The sequence below is a fragment of the Ictidomys tridecemlineatus genome, chromosome 1, assembly GCF_052094955.1.
Source record: "Ictidomys tridecemlineatus isolate mIctTri1 chromosome 1, mIctTri1.hap1, whole genome shotgun sequence".
NCBI classification, from domain to species: Eukaryota; Metazoa; Chordata; class Mammalia; order Rodentia; family Sciuridae; genus Ictidomys; species Ictidomys tridecemlineatus.
In genome coordinates this window covers 37,243,262-37,263,318 of record NC_135477.1, presented here as the reverse complement: position 1 = coordinate 37,263,318, position 20,057 = coordinate 37,243,262, and the positions used below count along the sequence as shown (strand labels likewise).

The following is a 20,057-nucleotide window of genomic DNA, read 5'->3' as shown; positions in this document are numbered from 1 at the left end:
TGGGTGAATTCTCTGGTTTCTTTTATCTAATTTTGTGTGTTTATTTTTACTTTTATACTTCAATTAAAATATTTATAGATATATTAAAAAAAAACTACAAACATAAAATGTCTCATGATCTGCTCTCACCCTGACCATACTAATCTCATCTCATCCTCAGTTTCTTTGTCTGTGGATGGGGTAAGCAGTCTTGGCTTTGTGCATGGTGGTTGTGAAGATGTCATGGGCCAGATTTTGGGATAAGGCCACATCACCTTCACCGTCCCACAGACAACCATGGGGTTCCTGGGATGGCAGAGGCTGTTCTGGTTTTTTTTTTTTTTTTTAGTTATAGGTGGACACAATATCTTTATTTTATTTGTATGTGGTGCTGAGGTTTGAACCCAGTGCCTCATGCATGCTAGGTGAGCGCTCTACCTCTGAACCACAACCCCAGCCCCAGAGGCTATTCTTGATGAGCTCAGGGAAGAAAGAAAGCAGGACATATTTAGAGGGGAAGACAAAATCTTGTGCCAGTGTCCCAGAGCAGAGCTTAGCAATGTCCCCTGAAGCATGTACGCAATCACACATATCCTTTCTCTCAGGCATACACATATTCATTTCTGCCATCATCAGACCCTGGTGGATAGACACCCAGGGACCTGCATCTGAAAGAGCCAGAAGCAAGCAGCAACTGAGCATGTGCAGCCCCCAGCACTGCTACTTAAAATGGGGAGGGACCCTGGGGCTGTGAGTGGCTGTATCTGTGATACTCATTTCTTTGCACTTCGCTGGACACTGAGCAGCCCCCAGAGCAGCTCTGGCTGTGCCTGCACTGAATGCGGGAGGAGCCAGCAGGTGGAACGCACAGCAGTGCCAAGGATGGAGGAAAGCTAGGAGGCTGGGCACCACTAAAGTTCTAGCTCCCTATGCCCTTGACTTCTCTGTGAGATCAAACAAGGACCTCAGGATGAACACTACTTCAGGTTCAGACTCACCAGGCCCAGCCCAGGAGCCCACTTTGGGGGCCACCTCAGCTCCACCCAGCATGTGGGACAGCACCCAGAGCAGTGTCTCCAGCCTGGCCCAGCTTCTACCTGCCAGCCCTACGGTAAGCCCGAGGAGCTTGTGCATGCACAGAGCCTTCCCTCCCCACTTTCTACAACTCCTCAAGTGTTTTGACAGCGAGATAGGAAAGGTCTGAGTTCTGCTGTGGGACTTTGGTCATGTCACCAGACCTCTCTGAGCTTGTCCTACACAAATTGGCTGAGAGGAGGGTACAATGTTCTCTCCTGCAGAGAGCATTAAAGAAACACAAAGGGGCTGGGGTTGTGGCTCAGTGGTAGAATGCCTGCCTACCTTGCGTGAGGCACTGGGTTTGATTCTCAGCACTGATTATAAGTAAATAAAATAAAGGTTAATTGACAACTAAAAAGAAAAAGAAACACAAAGGCCCACCCTGACCTGTGTGGCTTGTATCTACTTCTTCCAGAAGTTGGCCTGTGGAGCCTTTCAGAGAGAAAGGCATATCCCTGGCCTCAGGATTTGTTCAGGCTACAGTGGAATGTTGGGCAGGAGAGAGAGCAGACCAAATTCCTTCCTGGAAAGGGAATGGATAGGAGAGGTTTTTAAATTCTTTGTACTAAATTCAGAAGGTAATGACCTCCCTGCTGTGACTCTGGGAGACCCACTCCATCTTTGCAAAGGAAGTTCCTTCCCCTTCTCTCTTGCCAGGGATCAAGATCAGCCCTACCCAGCTATGGTATGAGGGAATGCAACTTCTCCTTTGAACCTTGATAGTGGTGCCCTTCATCTGGGAGGGACAACCTAGGAGATGGCTCTGCCTTCTTAAGGTCATCCAAGTCATATCCCTGATTATCCGGCACCTGTCTGTCTGTCCAGTCTCCAACAAGTTGCCTAAGCCCACACATAGAAGCCTCACACCTGTGGGTTCAGGTTTAGGAAGAACCGCATTTCCATTCCAATTTTGGCCACTAGCTGGCTGTGTGGACAAGTGGCTTTGCCATTCTGTACCTCAATTTTTCCACCTGCCCTTCTGGGAACCCTCTTCCTTTTCAGAGACATTTGAAGGTGATGGGAGATAATGTGTGACCTTCATTTCTCTGTCTCTTCATAGGCAACTGGGGCTCAGTCTGCTGCCCGGATCCCCTTCCCCACAGTTGATGTTCCAGATCATGCTCACTATACCCTGGGCACGGTGATCCTGCTGGTGGGGCTCACGGGGCTGATGGGCAATCTGACAGTCATCTATACGTTCTGCAGGTACCTGATTGGTGGAACTGGATCCAGGGCAAGAAGGGTGACCAGAACACAAGGACCAGAACATTGCCCAGCTCTGCCCAGGGTGCTGTTGAGGCTAGCTGGGGGGCCACGGCCAAGCCTTCAATGATCTCAGGTTTCAGGCTTCAATCTTTAAGCTCAGAAAAGGGGGAAAATTAGTCCAAGTAAACTTGAACGGCATATGTCAATTGGGCCCCAGGAATGTCATCTGTTACCCCTAGAATATTGGGTGTCTGACCACTCTGCCCTGCTTTCAGATCACCTCTGCCATCCTGCCCCAGGGGACATCCTCAAGAGCAGCCTTGGGCACAGGATGCTGAGTCCTCAAGCCACTTGGCAACCATCGTAGGCTTCTCTCAACCTGTCCTGCTGGCAGGCCAGTGGAGAAGTGAGCACAAATAGTCAGTCCCTGACTCCCCACCAACTAATAAAAGGACAGAGAAAGCCATTTATCCCCTTTTACCTCATTTTTATTATTATCTGTGAAATGGAGTTGTGACTTCCTCCATGGTGTCCAATGAAGATGAAGTAGGTTTGTGTTTGTGCATTGCCCTGCAAAGGAGTCTTTGAATCCTGACTGTGCACTTACTGAATGTCATGATTGGGAGCAAGTCACTTCATGAGTTAGGGCCTCAATGCTCTCCTCTGGAAAATGGGAATCATGATGCATCCCTCAGGGGTAGATGCAAAGACAGATGGTGCCAGGAGACAAGGTTTGTGAAGGTGACTGGCCTGGGTTCACAGTCCTCTGCTTTTTGCCATCCTGAGGATGAGAGCAACAGAGACAGCTGTACCCGGCAGGGCCTGGGCCAGGCAGGACATTGGAAGAAGGACAAGGAGGCAGCATGAGTTCATGGAAGGCATGGGAGGAGGGGCCTGGGAAGAAGCCCCTGGGGAGACCAGGGCCTGGAGAGGGTTGTCTAAGGAGAAACTGCGAGTCACCCAGAGGGAATCCAGAGGCTGAGAAGAAGAAATGGATGTGACCTGAGAACTGGCCTCCCCTGGGTGATACAGGAGTTTTTGGAGAGAAGTTCTGAGGGAGCTGCCTTGGGGTCCCTCTCAGCTGGCACTGCGGGGTCAACTGCTCCTCGGACGGTGCCTGCATGTACGTGTGTGTGTGTGTGTGTGTGTGTGTGTGTGTGTGTGTGTGTAGTTGAGGGGTAAGGGAAGCTCCTCACAACTCTGGAGGTATTAGGAAACACCCCCTAACCACTTCCAACCCTCACAGGAGCAGAAGCCTCCGGACACCTGCCAACATGTTTATTATCAACCTTGCTGTCAGTGACTTCCTCATGTCCTTCACCCAGGCCCCCATCTTCTTCGCCAGCAGTCTCTATAAGCGGTGGCTCTTTGGGGAGGCAGGTAGACACCTGGAGGCTCCCTTTGGCTGGAGGGAGGGGGAGGGGTTTGGCATGGGGTTGCCCACTGGGCAGGGTGACCCAGAAGAGGCGATTCCATTCCTCCTGGGTAAAGAGTGAGCAGCTGCCCTCAATTCCATGAGTGAGTGAGAAGGGAAGATCAGGTTCTAGTCCGGAGTCCTCTGCCAGCCTCAGTCCGATATGGATGGTAGACAGGGCAGAGAAGGCTCGGGCCTGGTTTCCTGAGAGGTCAGAGAAGGAGCCAAGTTCATCCCATCCCCAGTGCCTCCCTCCACTTGGGTACCTGATTGAATCCCTCCCCCGAGGACTTAGGGAAGAGGGCTGTGCCCACAGGTTGTGAGTTCTATGCCTTCTGTGGGGCTGTCTTTGGCATCTCCTCTATGATAACCCTGACGGCCATCGCCTTGGACCGCTACCTGGTGATCACACGCCCCCTGGCTACCATTGGGATGGCATCCAAGAAGAGGGCAGCATTTTTCCTGCTGGGTGTCTGGTTCTATGCCCTGGCCTGGAGTCTGCCACCCTTTTTTGGCTGGAGTAAGTGTTCTGGTAGAATTTGGGGAGGGGCAGATAGACTTGGAGAGGGGTTAAAGGGAGGTGGGTAAATTTGGGTCAGTCAACTGACAGGGGGGACCCAGGGACCTCCTGAGCCCCAAGTCAGATGGGCATTCAGGGGCATCAATCACTAGCAGCAGGGGAGACTGAGGGCACTCGGTTAGGGGCCAGAGGATCACCTGGACAGTCTGTCCCCAAATACAGGTGTTCTTGAATGTGTAATACCAAGTTTGCAGTGAGTCAGACTAGGCAAGGTCTGGAGTTCGAACCTCAGTGAATAGGAGGGTAAGCAGCAAGGCTCTAGCCCTTGTGAGACAGAGATCAGTGAGCATGACCCTGGGGCTGGAGTGAGGCCTCTGCTGCAGTCTAGCAAAAATGAGCAGCTGTGGGCTTTGCCAGCTGTCCCCTGAGTGGTACCCCTGCCAGAATCACCTTGGGAAGGGCCCTCCACATCCCCCAATTGCCACAGGCTTCCTCACTGCACTGGACAGGGTAGAGGCCCAAATATCACATATGAAGCCCTTGATGGACAAGGAGTCTAGGCAGTGCCACTGAGGAGGCTGAGCACCTGTCCCGCTCACAGGCGCCTATGTGCCTGAGGGGCTGCTGACATCCTGCTCCTGGGACTACATGACCTTCACGCCCTCGGTGCGTGCCTACACCATGCTGCTTGTCTGCTTCGTGTTCTTCCTACCCCTGTTTCTCATCATCTACTGCTACATCTTCATCTTCAGGGCCATCCGGGAGACAGGCCGGTAAGTGACAGCTAACAGAGACCCTGCCCCACCCTCCCAAGCAGTCCCAGCTACAGTATGCTAACGTGTGCTTATTGGGTGTGGGCGCCTAGAAAAAACTCCAGAGACAAGGTTTATGAAGAGGGGGTTTTAGGCATGTCTGAGGGGACAGAGAAGGTTCTACCCCAGGTAGAACCTCAAAAAGGCAGTTGAGAATCAGTGTAATGAGAATTTTCTGGAAGGGATAACCCCCTTCCACGTGCCCCAGGGATGGATCAGGGAAGCTCCTGACAGCCATCATGATTCTGGTACTCACTGCAATTGGAATGGGGTCAGTTCAAGAATACACACCCTTCCCAGGGCCTGTGAGGGCTGTGGCGAGTCCCCACGACGGCGGCGGCAGTGGCAGAGGATGCAGAGTGAGTGGAAGGTGGCCAAGATCGCGCTGCTGGTCATCCTTCTCTTCATAGTCTCCTGGGCCCCCTACTCCATTGTGGCCCTGGTGGCCTTTGCTGGGTGAGCAGGAGCTAAGGGGTTGGGACAGGGGTTGAAGGTGTGGGAAGGGAAAGGGACCCCTGGATGGCCTCTCCCCCCAAGCCCAGCCTGAGCCAGCCATCCTCACACCCTAAGTCCAGCCTCCAAGTCTTATTCTTTTCCCAACCAAGGGACTCTACCCAGCTCCAAGGCATATGCTGGTGGAACTCTGGGCCACCCCCAGATTCAGCCAGAGGGCCTGCCAATCCCCTTGGGAACATGCAGTTCTCCTTGAGCTTCTGGTCTCCTCTATCTGGGCTGTGGGCATCCTACTTGGATCCCTAAGAGGTGCCCTATAGTCCTTTTTAACTAGAGTCTGGGACTTTAGCATCTATAGTAGCATGAGTATAGGCTAGACTTCAGAAACACTTTTGTGACATGGAGAGTTATGAAACCTTGGAAGTGTTCAGCTATGGACCTTTTTGTGTATGGATGGCCTGATCCCTTTGAAGAGCCTACTGTGAGTTTTCTCTAAGAAAGACAGGAGAGCCAGGTGTAAGGGTGCATGCCTCTAATCCCAGTAGCTCAGGAGGCTGAGTCAGGAGAATCGCAAGTTCAAAGCCAGCCTCAGCAACTTAGAGAGACCCTAAGCAACTTAGTGAGACCCTGTCTCAAACTAAAAATTATTTTTTTTTAAAGAAAGGGCTGGGGGGCTGGGGTTGTAGCTCAGTGGTAGAGTGCTTGCTTAGCACACGTGATACCCTAGGTTCGATCCTCAGCACCACATAAAAATAAATAAATAAAAATAAAAATATTGTGTCCATCTACAACTAAAAAAATATTTTAAAAGGAAAAAGAAAGGGCTGGAGATCTGGCTCAGTGTTTAAGTGCCCCTAGGTTCAATCCCCAGAACAAAAAAAAAAAAAAAAAGGAGGAGCAGGAACAGAAGGAGGAGGAGGAGAGATAGGAGAGCAAGTGGACATCAGGGTGAGGCTGGGGTATGGTAAGAGCTGTGTAGAAGGGTCAATGGAGAGCACCAGGAGATATTGTCAGCAGCACAGGCTCTAAGATAGTGGGACTTGGTGAATCATCCCCAGCTAACCCTGGCATATATTTCTCCCAGAGACCCATCCTCAACCATCTCTACTAGCTTCCCCCCTGTCCACTTTAGTCCAGAATTCTCCCTGATACAGGGCTGACCCAGCTGTATTGGTTTGGGGTGGGCTGGGGTTTGGGCCTTGGCAAGATCTGACTCAGAGGAAGAAGATTGATGGGGGAAAACCAACTGGGGAGAAGGATGGAGGGCCACATATCTTCTCTGTCCTAGGTATGCACACCTCCTGACTCCCTACATGAGCTCAGTGCCGGCTGTTATCGCCAAGGCCTCTGCCATCCACAACCCCATCATTTATGCTATCATCCACCCCAAGTACAGGTATGGCCCATCTCCAGGCCTCCAGGGCCCCACCTATGGGCATGGAAGGCCTGGGCCTGCAGATGCAGCAGAAGTCTGTCATCTGTCTTGTCTCTTGTATGTACTTTGGGTGGGGGGCATGAGCTGCCAGGAGCAGACAACAACAGTGGGTGGGGTCTGGAGTTGGTATGACCCTCTCCTATCTCAGTTTCCAAGAGGGCTGTTTGGAGGAATATCAAGTCTTCTTGGGAAGTGTCCAATCCTAATTAGGGGGTTGAGCTTACCTCATTGGAGCTGGGTCATAAGGCATCTAGGATGGCAACTCAACATTGCTGTCCCTATTAAGACAAGACCCCAGACACAAGTGCCTGAAGAGAAGCCAGCAGGGAGCACTTGGCTTCACCTCAAGGGCCCTGGCAGGGTCTTTGGGGTGGTTGTGGCCAGTGCATGCTCTGCTATGAGCAATGAGGCACTTTTTCTATGGGACTTTCAGTGTTTCTTTTAGCCTGGAAGTTTCTATCACACAGCTCCCTCTGAAAAAGTGAACTGCAAGACCCAACTGGTCTATCCTAAGCACTAGGAGTGTCCCTGATCCCCACTCTCAGAGATATGGCTTAAGCCAGCCACATGTGGGCTGGAACCAACATTCACCTGAATGAATCTGCTACTCTAAGACTCTCTTTCCACACCTACCACCCCAGGGTCTATCTATCCATCCCACCATTCTGTAAGCCCACCGGTCTCCTTCTCCCAGCCTCTGTCTGCCTCATCATTCAGCTTCTGTCTGTCCATCTTCATTGCCTCCCATGACTCCCAGTGACTGCCTATCTGTTCCCATCACCCAGCATCTGTTTATCCACCAACCTTAGCCATGTTTCAGTCTGTCTGTCCTTCCCTTACCTCTTGTGTCCCTAACCAGATGTGTGACCCTGCAGGATGGCCATCTCCCAGAACCTGCCCTTCCTGAAGAAGCTGCTAGGTGTGTCCAGCCAGCATGGCCGCCCATCCCTCAGCTACCGCTCTACCCACCGCTCCACTCTGATCAGCCATGCCTCCGAAGTCAGCTGGATCTCTGGACGGAGGCGCCAGGAGTCCCTGGGCTCTGAGAGTGAGGTGGTAAGGATGCTGAACACTAGCTGGCTGGCACCTCACCACCCCTTCCTCTACCAGCCCTAAGGCTCTGGGAAGGCCACATGCCCTGGAAGAACTGCCACTGAGACTGAGAGACCTCCAGTACATCATCTTCCAAGATAGGCAGGGTCACTGGGGCCAGAGAAGGGATGAGCAGCAAGTCTAGTCTGAACACTGGTCTTCCAACTCCAAGAGGTCTCTTTTTCCATGCTGTCAAGACTGAAAAGATTAGTATTTGGGGCTCTAAATAGGCATCTAGAGACAAAGCCAGCTTAGGGGCCTCATTCCTCAGCATTAAGTCCCCTCACCCTGGGCACCTTGAAGAGCCACAGGAAAGGGAAGGAGGAGCGTTGGCCATGGAGTCAGAGAACTGACCTGGAGATTGAGCTTACCTCATCCTCACAATGTGAGCCTGGGCCGGTTCCTCACCCCTATGAGCCTCTGCATCCTCCCTGGAAAGGGTGAATAGTCTTTCTATTCACAGTGACTAGAAGATTGTGGTGTGCCCATATCTGGGTGCTGATTTGACGGTTAATGTTGGTCTTTGGAGCCTCCAGCCCATCAGCCCTCCCCAGGGCCTGGATCTTTGGGATCCCTAAATGTTGCCAGGAGAGCTCCCCAAGGCTCTAGCCAAGTTCCTCCATCCTTCTGTCTCCAGGGCCCACTGTGGCTCTCACCAAGAACTGCCGTGGACAGACTAGATGGACAGTGATCTCCCTCCACTGTTCCATCTTTGAGGGTCTCTATTAAGGAGATGAGGGAAGAGTTGTCAGGGTCCCTTCCCTGAACCACTGTAGTGAAGAATCAATAAGTCTAATTTATTAACAGAGGCCTAGACCCTCATGAAGACCACCCATCCACCCCAAAATCTGAACACCAACATGCTTGGGAAGGTGTGTGTGTGTAAGTGCGTGCCAGCACACGCCCACACTTAGCACAGGCACACGTCGTTTGCTATCAATATGTGTGGATATGTTTGAATATGTGTGGGGAAGGTCAAGAAGGACCTGAGAGGAACAGGGGAGGGACAAGATGCAGAGTGTCCTTCTCACCTCACAGTTGCTCTCCCACTTCCCCCAGGGCTGGACAGACACGGAGGCAGCAGCTGCATGGGGGGCTGCCCAGCAAATGAATGGATGGTCCCTCTGTGGTCAGATCCTGGAGGATGAGGAAGCCACAGCCCCTTCCAGGTCCCAAGGACAGGAAGCTGAGACTTTCAGGAAGGTGATTGGGTATAGTACCTGCCAATCTGTAAAGATGTGGGAAGTAGGGGCAAGTAGCTCAGGGAATGGCCTGGAAGGGGGACTTGTTCTTGTGGGCAGGGCCAATGCCCTGTGGGAATCACCCACCCCTACCCCATACACCCCAGTTTTCCCCTTGCCTGCTAGGGGGTCTCTGTGACTCTAGGACTTCCTGAGCAGGGTCTATATGGTCTGTGACTATTCTTGGGTGCGTCTGGGTAACTATCTATGTACACATTTAGCAGGCGGTGCTGTTGGCTATGTAGTGCCATGACAGACATATGCACACGTGTATATAAATGCATATATCCATGAAGGTATGTGGTCTGTAACCGGCAGAGCACAACTTGTGCATATGTGTGACCATGTGCCCAGCATATGCTTTCTGTCACTGTGACACCTCAGGACACACAACTGAACATGTCCCCATGTGTCTTCTGTGTTTGCGTGTGACTGAGTGTGGATGGTATGCATCTCTCTATGTGATTTCAAGACTGGACATACCTGGGGGGAGAGGCCACAAGCTGTGTATGTGCTCACCACAAACGCCCTGAGATCAGGATGTCACCCAGAATACTTGTGGCTATTAAAAGAAGGCCAGCTGTCAGCCCAAGTGCCTATGGAACGGAATGTCGATGGCGATTAGAGAAGGCCATATTCTGGAATGTTGGAAATTCCGTTTGCACAGGCGCCCTAGGCAGCCCCTCCTCCCTCAGCTGACAGCTCCCTGCCCTGCCCTTCTCTCACCCCCTTCTCTCAACACACCAGTTGACTCCTGGGCACTCTCGGGCTTCCCTAGTCAGTCCAAGACCTCAGATGCATTCCTGCCTGCCTTTCTCATGTGGCTTCTCTGTGTGATTATGAGAGCGGAGCCCAGGGCTACTCTCTGCAGTTGGGGAGCCCCTGTTTTTCCCAGCACTCTCCTGAGAAGAACCCCACCCTGTCTTAGAGCTCAAGCACTGTGTATAACCATGGAGACCAGAACAAAAGCCTGCCAGTGACCCCCAGGCTGGCCGGGCAGTAATGAAAGACACAGTTCCCATCCTGGGTGGAGACTGGGCTGGGCTGGGGCGCTGGGCACGGAGAGCTGACCATCAGCAGTCACCAAACACGCGTGATAAGTGCTGCCATGGAATTATGAGCACGCAGTGTGTTGAGAGCAGAGGCAGGTCCCTGAGGCTCCCCAGGGAAGGTGAAGGTGAAGTAGGGATCTCCAGCCTGGGGGTAGGGAGGGAGCTCTGTGCCATCCTGGTCAAGGAAACAGCCTTGACCTCCTGTGTGAAGGCAGGAGGATGCATGGGAGGGATTCAGTGTGTCTTGGGAAAGGATAGTTCTTTGTGACCCTAGAACCAGCCAGAGAGACCCTGCAGATGGCAGAGGGGATGTAGCAGAAGGGAAAAGTGGCAGGAAATGGTAGGAATAGAGGTCTGTGGGGTCCCTAAATCTGCCCCTAGGAGACAAGAAACCCAGCGAGGGGCGTGGTCACTTTGCAGGGTAGCCAGGACCCTCCACAAAGTCCCGGAAGGGGGGAATTGAGTGGAGTGAGCCTGCAGGGTGAAGCTTCGGAGGAAGCCACAAGGCAGGCAAGCAGCGACTCCGAGCAGCAGGGGTGACAGGAGCTGCCAGAGCCCACACACATGCAGGAGGAGTGCTCAGAAGGGAGAAATTGAAGGGTGAGAGTGGGCAGGAACCCAGTCCAGACCCCAGGAGCCTGAGCCTGGAGGGTATCCTGCAGACAGCCTTAGACTTTTCTGCTCTTTCTCTGAGATGTGGTCCTTGAGAAGGCCCAACCCCAAACTGGAAAGCAACCTGGTCCTTCCACTCAACCTCCTGCACCTCTCAGTGACACAGAGGATCATTGGGAGACTGTTCCCCTTAGGAGGCTTCTCGGGCTAAACGGATGTTTGCTGTTTGTTTTCAGACCAAGGGGCAGCTCCCCAGCCTGTGCTCCAGGATGTAGGACGCCCATTGGTTCTCTCTTTCTTCTGGGACGTGTCTGGCCCTGTCACACCCCCTCACACACACAGACCCAGGATTACGCCTGGAGCCTGCAGGCTTTCAAAATGGCCCTGTCGCCTGTGCTGTACTGGATTCACAGTCCCAGCCCCACATCCTCTCCCCACACCACAAAACTACTGCCTTGCAATGTGGTCTACACCCGCTTCTCAGCTCAGCAGCCACACCCGGGCTCAGTCTGAAGAATGTATACACAGACCTTCTTCCTTCCGGCAGTCATCCTCCTCTCCTGAAATGCTGTGTGCTGTGATTGTCCAGGCCGTGACAATGGTGATGGCTCCGGAGAACACACCAGCTATTTATGAGCCAAGCATCTTGGCCAGTCTGTGCATCCAGGCTGGGCATTTCACTGGTCCCGGGAAGCCAGAGCATCTCCCATTGCCAGTGGCTGAAGCTAAACACAGACCTTACTTTGTGCACTGAAAATGCTCCCTCACCTCCTGCTTCTCCCTCCCCCAGCACAAGGCTCCCTGCAGCCCACACTCCCCTCCCCTACTCACAGGCACCAATGGGCACCTCTCCCATAGGTACCTATTTGCATGCGCACCAAGCACATTTGTCCACACCCTGCCCCTATGGTTTGTTTCATATCAGTGCTTTAATTTCATCCCAGGGCAGTGTGATTCTGACAGGGTAAAAGAAAATAAAAAAGCAGAGAAGATCTTGTCTGACAAATATGGTGTCTCCCTACTGGTCTGTGATGGGAGAGAGAGCTGGGACCTGACCTTGAAGGGCCCAGCAGCTTCCTTCCTCCCCTCTCCCATCCCCCACTTCCACTCCTGAAAGCTCATCTCAGGCAGGGGGGCAGAGTAGAGGAGGGACAAAGACCAGACATGGCCCATCCCCACTCCCCAATGAGCTACTGAGCTCCGCCTAGCCTGTGGGTACCAGCTGCTCTCCAGCTGGCTTTGGGTCTCCCAGGGGAGGCAGATGGAGGGAGGTTGGCCTTCCCCTTTAAGAGCATCCTCCCACTACCCTCCCTTCCCTCAGAGGCCGAGGCCAGCATCAGAGTCCAGAGAAAGAGCCTGCAGCTCCAGGTACAGCTTTGCCCAACCCCATACAGGGTCAGCTCTTTCCTTTCCCCATGTGGTCATGCCCTGCTGCTAGGTCCTCTCCAGCCTCGTAGGATGGATACCCCTAAGAAAGGGACAAAGCTGGAGTTAGGAATGGATGGCATGGGGCCTGGGGGGGTAGGGAATGATATGGAAGAAGCATTGGGGGCTGATCTTCTGGGCCAGGACAGGCAAGACTGCAGGATACAGGGCAGAGATGGTAGTAAAGTGGGGGTAAAGAACACAGGTCCCTTCCTAGCTTCTTCTATTTGCTATTTTTGTGACCTTGGGCAAATTGTCCTGTATCATGGGCATTCCTCCCGTGCACTTTGTGTCTGCCAGGCCTGGGACGTGAGGCTGGGGTGTTGGCAGCATGGAAATTGCTCACACCCTGGCTGCAAAGTCCTCAGAGCAAGCCCAAGTTAGAGCTCTGAGAGGGCCAGGAACCAACCAACCTGGTCGTCTTCCCTGAGCCTCAGTTTCCCCAGCCGGGGAACCAGGGGGAGGTTTGATCTATCTCCAGACCGCATGGGGCCTGAATTGTCTCTTGGGGAAGGGCTTCTAGGAGTATCTTGACCCAAAGACCACACTGGCAGGAGTCCTGAGGGGCCAAGGCCCCCATCCAGAACACAGTGTCTCTAGAGTATGGGCTGAACATGCCATACATGCTTCCCCTCCCTGCCCATTCTGGCCTTGTGTCCTAGCAGCTGAGCAAATGGCATCTCTTTCCCTCCTCCCTGCCCCCTGCCATTCCTGCGTAAAGGGCACGGGGCCTGGCGTGCAATGCTGGCAGCTGGACCTTTCCATGCTACTGTCAAGTTTTCCAGGGCACAAATGAGACAGGAGAGCCAGGAATAACCAGCTGAGCCCCCAGAGGGTCTGGAGCCGGTGGGCCTGACCCAGATCTGCCTTCAGATCCTGTGCCAACATGGGGTGGGCAGGGCCCCAGGTTCCTGGGCCAGGGCTTTGGGGAGGTGCCTGCAGCCACTAGAAGCTCATTATCTGGCATGAATGCCTTTAGAATTAGCCCAGGCTCCACTGTGTCCCAGGTCCATTCTTTATGTGACCTTGGAGAAGTCATTTAACTTCTCAGAGCCTTGGCTCCTACAGGCTAAAGTGGCAACCTCTTAGGATCCTAGGGATAATAGTGTAAAGAGCCCTGTGCTGAGTTTGGCCATGCCCAGAGGTTCTGCTATTACAAGATCATTTTTATGGCTGGCTAGTCCCAGGGCCCAATCACTGGTCTTCTGAATTGAAACTTTTTCCAGACCAACTAGACAGTGAGTTCAATTCTAGGCACATAGGACCCATACTAGATAAGGCAGTATGTCAGAGTCCTCACCAGGGATCACAGAGCATCAGAACTCCTGCCTGAGGGAGATCGGCCCAAGCCTCCTGGGCTGGGGATGGATCCAGTGAACAGAGAGAGGGACTTGGGCTCTTCATAGGGCAAAGGGGAGAAAGGAGGCAAGAACATTGTCATCAACCTGACCGGTCCTCTCTTCCTGATCCCTGGTCGGGGGGGGGGGGTCTGGGTGCTGGACACCCCTCCCCAGGGGCTATATTAGCTGCGTGAGTCACAGTGGACCTGGCTGGGAGGCCACAGGCGGGCGGGCACAGTGTAGGGTTACAGTCCATTTATGGGCGCAGCAAGGGCAGATATCAGTGTCGATGGCATTCGCTCCCAGCTATTCTTAGGAGCCTCCCAGGAGCTCTGCACAGCCTGTCTAGGCAGCAAGGGGCAGAGCAGGCAAGGCTGGGGACAGGGGGGTCGGGCAGGGCAGAGGCAGAGGTGTGGGCTGGGGAGGTGGGGTGCATGAGTTTCCCCTCAGTTAATACTTTTTACCCTTTGCAGAGGCAGCCACTATCAGCACCAGCATGTCTTACAGTGTGACTCTGACCGGGCCCGGGCCCTGGGGCTTTCGTCTGCAGGGAGGCAAGGACTTCAACATGCCCCTCACTATCTCCAGGGTGAGTGCACACTGCTCATGGCCTGGCACCCAAAGGGGCAAGGCACACTCAGAAGAGGGCACGTATGTACATCTGTCTGTCTGTCCTCCCCAGGCTCTTGGAAAACAGAGCATACCCTATCCCCTGTCTGAGGGTTCCGACAGAACTGATCTCCTAGTCTTGGCCACCAGTGGTGTTTGCCCACCTGAGCCTGTCCCTGAGAATTTGCCCACTAGAGTGTGACATCATGGGCAGGTGTTGGGTGTTTTGAGCAGAGAAGGAAATGCTGAGTTTGCAGGGTGGGCGGGCAGGTGGACAGAGTGTACAGCGCCTTCTCTGGCAGGGCAGGCTCTGGGTGCCCCCAAGTCTAAAGTCCCTCCCTAAAGTCCCAAAGTTTGTAGATGCTTTGGGAAAGAGCATGTAATGGGTGGGTGGATGGACGGATAGACAGACTGCTGCCCCTGCTGCCCTGCTGTTGTGATGTGGAGGCAGGCTTGTCACTGAGTTCCAGCACCAATTCCATTCGAGTCCCTCTTCTCCTGCTACCATGGGCCAGTCAGGGACCCTGCACCAGCTGGCTCATGGCTCTAGACCTTCATCCCTCACTGGTCCAGGGCTTTCCTGATCCTCCTGCCTGTCTAGTGTCTCCCCCGGCCCCAGATTTACCTGGAGAGACAAATCTGCAGTGTCTGGTAGGCATAGGACAGAACATTGTGGGTTGGGAGGTCCACCACTCTCTTCCAGCTGGAGACACTGAAGCCCAGAGAGGCTAAAACTAGACATATTTGAGAAGAAGGGAGAAGGAAGGACTTTGTTTTAACTGCTACTATGGTCCCACATCTACACTACTATCTGGGACAGAATAGGTTCCCAGGCAATCTTTGTCAGGTAAAGGCACTCCCCAACAATTCCTGGAAGAGCCAGGGTTGAAAGCCCCAGAGCTCAGGAGGAACAGTGAGGCATGCAAGGGGGCAAAGACAACCCCTGCCTGGTGGGTGGTTGAAACCCTGGCATGAAGGGGCCAGCTGAGGCCCTCCAGGGTGTCATGGGAACATGGTGGGTGGCCAGGTATATCTGGGCTGCTACTAACCTGGGGGAAAAGGATGTGGTTTCTTCCCCCAGGGCAGCAGACTTATCTTGGGCCTAGGAACAGCACTGCAGTAGGTAGTCGGGAAGACCCGAAGTTACTCTGGTAAGGGGCAAAAGTGCAGGGGTCAGTGCCCCCTGGAAGAGTAGTCTTGATTTGAGAGCATGGCATGGGCACTGTGGGGACCCTACAAAGGAGAAGCTCCACCCAGGGTAACCTTGGGAGCCTTGGATCTGCACTCCTCAGATGCTGGTCTTGCCCTCTACTCTTCCGCTGGAGATCTGGGTCTCTGCCCCTTTGGGCCTACTATCCTGAAGACCAGAAAGTCTCAGACTGAAAAGACACTCAGAGCCTTGCACACCTATCTCAGTGATGTGCTGCCTGAGCCCAGTGGCTAGCCCACCTTAGTCTCTGCACAGTTCACAAACCCCATAGCTTCCCATCTCCTCCCTGTATATCCTCTCATTATCATGAGCCTTCCAACCTCCCCATGCCTGGAACTGAGCCCAAGTCTCTCCCAGTGCCACTACCCTAAAGGCTTGCTGCTGGTTCTCCCTGCCCCATCCTGTGGGTGCATGTTAGCCCCTAGGCTCAGTGGACCCAGGATAGCCAATGACCTCACCTAGGACCTATGCACCACCTGGCTCCAGATGGCCAGGGGCTTAAATGGCAACACAGAGACCTTAAGCTAGACAGCAAGAGGAATGTCCTCACTCGGGGAGGGGGTGTGTTGGGATGTGCGGGAGCCAATGACTGGGGGGACTTTTAAAAATAGAACCCATACAGGACATTGGGGGTTAGGCATGACAGTTTCCTTCTGAGACACACCCCAAATCATCTGGGCCATGGAGCAGGGTAGGCTGGACACTGGAGTCCTCCCCAAGACAAGAAGTCCCTTGGAAAATGCCACTGGTGGGCTGAGGACACCTTGGCCTCAGATATCGCAGGTTCAGTGCTCCTGGCCAGATAGATTCTCTGCACACTAGGGCTGTGAAATTTCCTGCTGGGGTTCACAAGGCCCTTCTACACCAGGAGCAGCCCCCTCAAAGAGATGCAGTGCCACCCTAGCCATCATCTGCTTCTCACGACTGGCCAGTGGACACTGCTCATAGTCTTGATCTGAGCTTTTGCCGCAGGGCACCACTGGCAGTCCTGGGGTGGGGAGAGCTGGCCATGTAGAGCATACTCATTCTCAATAGGGCCCTGCACCCTCAGGGTACACTCACTGCAATCCAAGGGGGTGATCGGGAAGCCAGAGCTGGGATTTCCTCACCTCCCAGCCATCAACCTGAGGCTTACATTTATGCACAGAAGTGATGGTGGGTGGAATTCCTATGTCTTGGTGGTACCTAACGCCCATGCCTGCTCCCACACCTCTCTGACTATAGAAGCCCCACCCTTTCAATTGCAGACAGGCATTGCAGCTCCTCCTGTAAGGATACCTGCCACCTGCAGGCTAAGTGGTAGCTCCCATTCCCAGCCCTGCCTTGTCCATGGGCCCCACCAAAGCAACCTGAGGCAGTAGCAGCCGTGCCAGGCCTCCCTTCTGTGGGTCTTAACAGGGTACTTTTACTAGTGCACAAAGGATGACCCACAGAGAAGGGGGTTCAGGAGGGGACTGGGAGAGTGGAGAGGAAATGCCTTTATTTATCCTGGACAGGTGTGGTAGGGCCTGCAACATGAGCTGCCCTCTCACCCCACCCTCCCCAACTCCAGCCAGTTCTTCAGGAAGTAGGGGGGGGGTGGGAGCAGCCAAGGAGGGAGCAGCTCCAAAGGCCCAGCCCCGCTTTGCCCCAGCAGCTGGCCAGAGGCTGGGGCCACGGTCAGGGCCTTACTCCTTCATGCCTATTATGCCCCCATTTTTATGAAGGTGCTGTGCTTTTGTTCAACTCTGCTACTCTCAGCTCTGTCATCATCTGTCCAGCCTCAGTCCTCTTATCTGTAAAATGGGCCCTGCTGCACCGAGACTGTCCCCCTCAAAGAGACGCCAGGCCAGAACTCTCTGGAGGAAGGGACAGTGCTTTCTACTAGGTGTGAGAGTACAAATGTAAGAAAACTTCCCACTTGGCTGGTTGCAAGGCTGGCAGAGTGGCAGGGTGAGCCTGGGTCCAGGCAAGGCCCGCCTCTGCTGGAAGGCCTCCAGCCCCGGGCCTCACCAACCTCACCTGGCAGACACCAGTCCAGCAGCCTCTGCCTTTATGCTGGTTTCGGTTTCAGTATTTATTGGATTCTCCCAGCTGAGGTGGGGACACTGAGAACAGAGGATCCCTGGGGAGACAGATGGGGCCAAGCCAAGACTATTCTGGGGTAGTTGTGCAGGCAATTCCTGGAATTTTGAGGTCGCTGGAGCACGTCTCACTGTCACTCAGGCAGCGCCTAGCAGTGCTGACAGGCCGTGCTGTTTATAGCCTCACTGAAGGTCAGGCAAGCCTCGAGACCTCCAGCGATCCATCTATCAAACAGGGGAAGATAAGTGAAGACCGCAGTCACAGCTGGGAATGAATTCTTAGAGACACCCTCTCCCCAGACCAGGCCTTCCCTGCTATCTCTGACCCCTTGACAACTCTGAAGGAAGTGGACAGAAAGCTGGCTAGATCCTAGGGAGGGGACCTTCAGACACCTCTGGACCACAGCAAGAGCAACTGCATGGGCAATCCCAGGAAGCCTGGGTTAAAGGCATTGGGAGGCAGCAGGTGTGAGGAGGACAGAGCCCCAAGTGGACATCCCTCTAGCCTGGTGACTGAGGTCCCCCCCAGTTTCCTGAGTTTCCTTCCCTTTCTGAATGACTCCCTCCCGTTCAGGGGCTGCCCCGGATTGCAGCTTCCCCTTGGGCCCCACCTCCAGTCCTCTAATTGCCAAACACAGCTTTCTCCATCCGAAGAGGCATGAAATTGACTTTGCTGGGAGACCCTGAGAGCCAAGTGCACAGGAGAGCATTTTACTGGCCATACCCAGGACGTAAACAGAACTATAGGCCTGGACAGGAAGAGAGGAGAGGGACAGTGGCTGGGTCTGGAGAGGCAGGGGAGGGCGTGGTCAGCTAGAGAGGAGCAGTGACCCCACCCACCCGGCTTGAACCTAGGTGGGCTGCTGTTATATGTGGCTGGATGGGGGCCAAAGCTGGATGGCTGAGTGTGAGAGGGGTGAGAGTAAGGGGGCTGAGACCTTCAAGTCTCTTCTTCAGAAGTCTGGAGGTGACAAAGGGAGAGAAATGAGACAGGATCCAATTAGAACAAACAAGGCAGGACCCAGAAGAAATTTTGACTTATTTATTGGCCGAGATGGGACTGGAGAGTGGGGGCTGTGGGGAGACAGAGGTTCCAGAGAGAGGATGAGGGCTGGGGCAGGGCCCCAGGGGAGGCCAGATGGGAAGGGAGCAAGCATGGCACAGTGGTAATTTAATCACACAATGTGAAAAATGTTAAAATGTACCCAGGGATTCAGGGGGAAATCCCGGGGAAGGGTTGGGAGGAGGAGCGATAGAAGTTGTCCTCTCCTAAGGCTTACTACCTGCCCCTGGGCCCTACCCTGCCACACCTGGCAAATCCAGAAGAGACGGAAGGCAGGAGCCTGCCTGCTGCTGAGTACCAAGAGTGATGGCTGGAAACTTGTACAGAGCCCAACTGCCAGCAGGGAGGCTGCCAGCTGTGGTCCCTGTTGCCAGGGTGCTGGGGGATTAGAAAGCCACAGCCTGGTGTGCTGGAGTCCCTACTGGCACCTTACTTCCTTGGGACCTTGGATAGAATTCCCCTGACCCGGGCCCCTGTAAGGACAGCAGTTGGCTCAGTACTGGTCACGTGGGGCTGACCTCTTGCCTCCCACCCTCTGCCAGCGCTGGATCTTGTTTCCTGTGGAGCCTGGGGATAAGGCCTGCGACTTCAGTTCTTCTGGCACCTCTGGGGGTGGGGGGGGGGGGAGGGGACAGGGTCAGCACTCACACTTTCTTGGTTTGGAGCTTCTCTGGAACTTTCTCAGCTCTGCACCCTCCTTACATAATTCCCTGTTTAATAATGTAGTCCTTACAATCATCCTGAGGGATGTCACACTCTCTCGACGGGATACTTGAGGGAAGCTCATTCCAAAGTCCATGCTCTTTCTTTTGCTGCCTCCCTTGTAGGTACATACAGGTGACCCTGGTACCAGCTATTCTTGTGCCACCCTCTGGTGGGCCCTAAGACCACAGCCCAGCAAGATAGAAGGGCTCCTGTGAGCCAGGTTGCTGAACTTGGCCTCCAAATATCCAAATACCCAGAGCTTGTCATCAGTGCTCCCACCTGGGGGGTCTCTGGGATCTGCTCAGGGTTGGGGGTCCCTGTTGAGAGATGTCTGTTAACTGAAGAAAACTGAAAAGCAAGGTGGGAATAAACTACTCATTTCAGAGAGGAATTTAAATGCCCAAAATGGAGTAGGAAGATTTTTTTTTTTAAGAAAAAATAAAAAAGAAACCCTTCCAAGAATTTGGGAGCTTTGAGTCTTTTCTGGTACAAAGTCAATCCAGAGAGAGGGATGGAGAGTCAGATAAAAGATGCACAGACATATCATGCTGGACTATACTTTTCACGAGCCCAGGGCTCTGGCAGTGCACAAGGGTCCAAGGGTGCCATTTCTCTTTCCCATCCAGGGCAGTCTGCTCCTGGGTTTAGGGTAAAGGGCCTGATGGCCCTTGGCTGCCTTTGGGGTTCTGGCCTCCATCCTGCCTTCTCTAAGGGCACTTGGGCTGAACAGAAGAGCACCTCCCTATAAG

The 20,057-nt window shown here is 53.7% G+C and overlaps 2 protein-coding genes across 12 annotated transcripts in view; both read left to right on the top strand.

The window, feature by feature from the left end:
* Positions 1-301: 301 nt before the first annotated feature.
* On the top strand, positions 302-11,885 carry Opn4 (opsin 4). 4 transcript variants are annotated; one of them, XM_005340562.5, is made up of 10 exons: positions 306-1,090; positions 2,117-2,262; positions 3,509-3,642; positions 3,993-4,196; positions 4,798-4,969; positions 5,309-5,464; positions 6,750-6,857; positions 7,772-7,952; positions 9,048-9,191; positions 11,130-11,885. In XM_005340562.5, the coding sequence occupies exons 1-10, from the start codon at positions 950-952 to the stop codon at positions 11,166-11,168; spliced, it is 1,425 nt and encodes a 474-aa protein (XP_005340619.1). In that variant the 5' UTR covers positions 306-949; the 3' UTR covers positions 11,169-11,885. The 4 variants fall into 4 exon arrangements, with proteins under 4 accessions (XP_021576073.1, XP_005340619.1, XP_077894958.1 ...); XM_021720398.3 differs by having other exon boundaries at positions 302-1,090; positions 9,048-11,885; XM_078038832.1 differs by lacking the exons at positions 306-1,090; positions 2,117-2,262 and adding an exon at positions 2,295-2,395 and having other exon boundaries at positions 9,048-11,885.
* Positions 11,886-12,136: 251 nt separating this feature from the next.
* Positions 12,137-20,057, top strand: part of Ldb3 (LIM domain binding 3) — a 65,171-nt gene continuing 57,250 nt past the window's right edge. For 7 of the 8 annotated variants that reach the window (XM_005340554.4, XM_005340553.4, XM_005340555.5 and 4 more), the window contains exons 1-2: positions 13,885-14,026; positions 14,132-14,247. In XM_005340554.4, the coding sequence (XP_005340611.2) occupies positions 14,155-14,247 (93 nt within the window). In that variant the 5' untranslated portion in view covers positions 13,885-14,026; positions 14,132-14,154. Of the gene's footprint in view, positions 12,262-13,884; positions 14,027-14,131; positions 14,248-20,057 lie in introns of those variants that run through there. The other variant, XM_040271822.2, reaches the window with a different exon arrangement.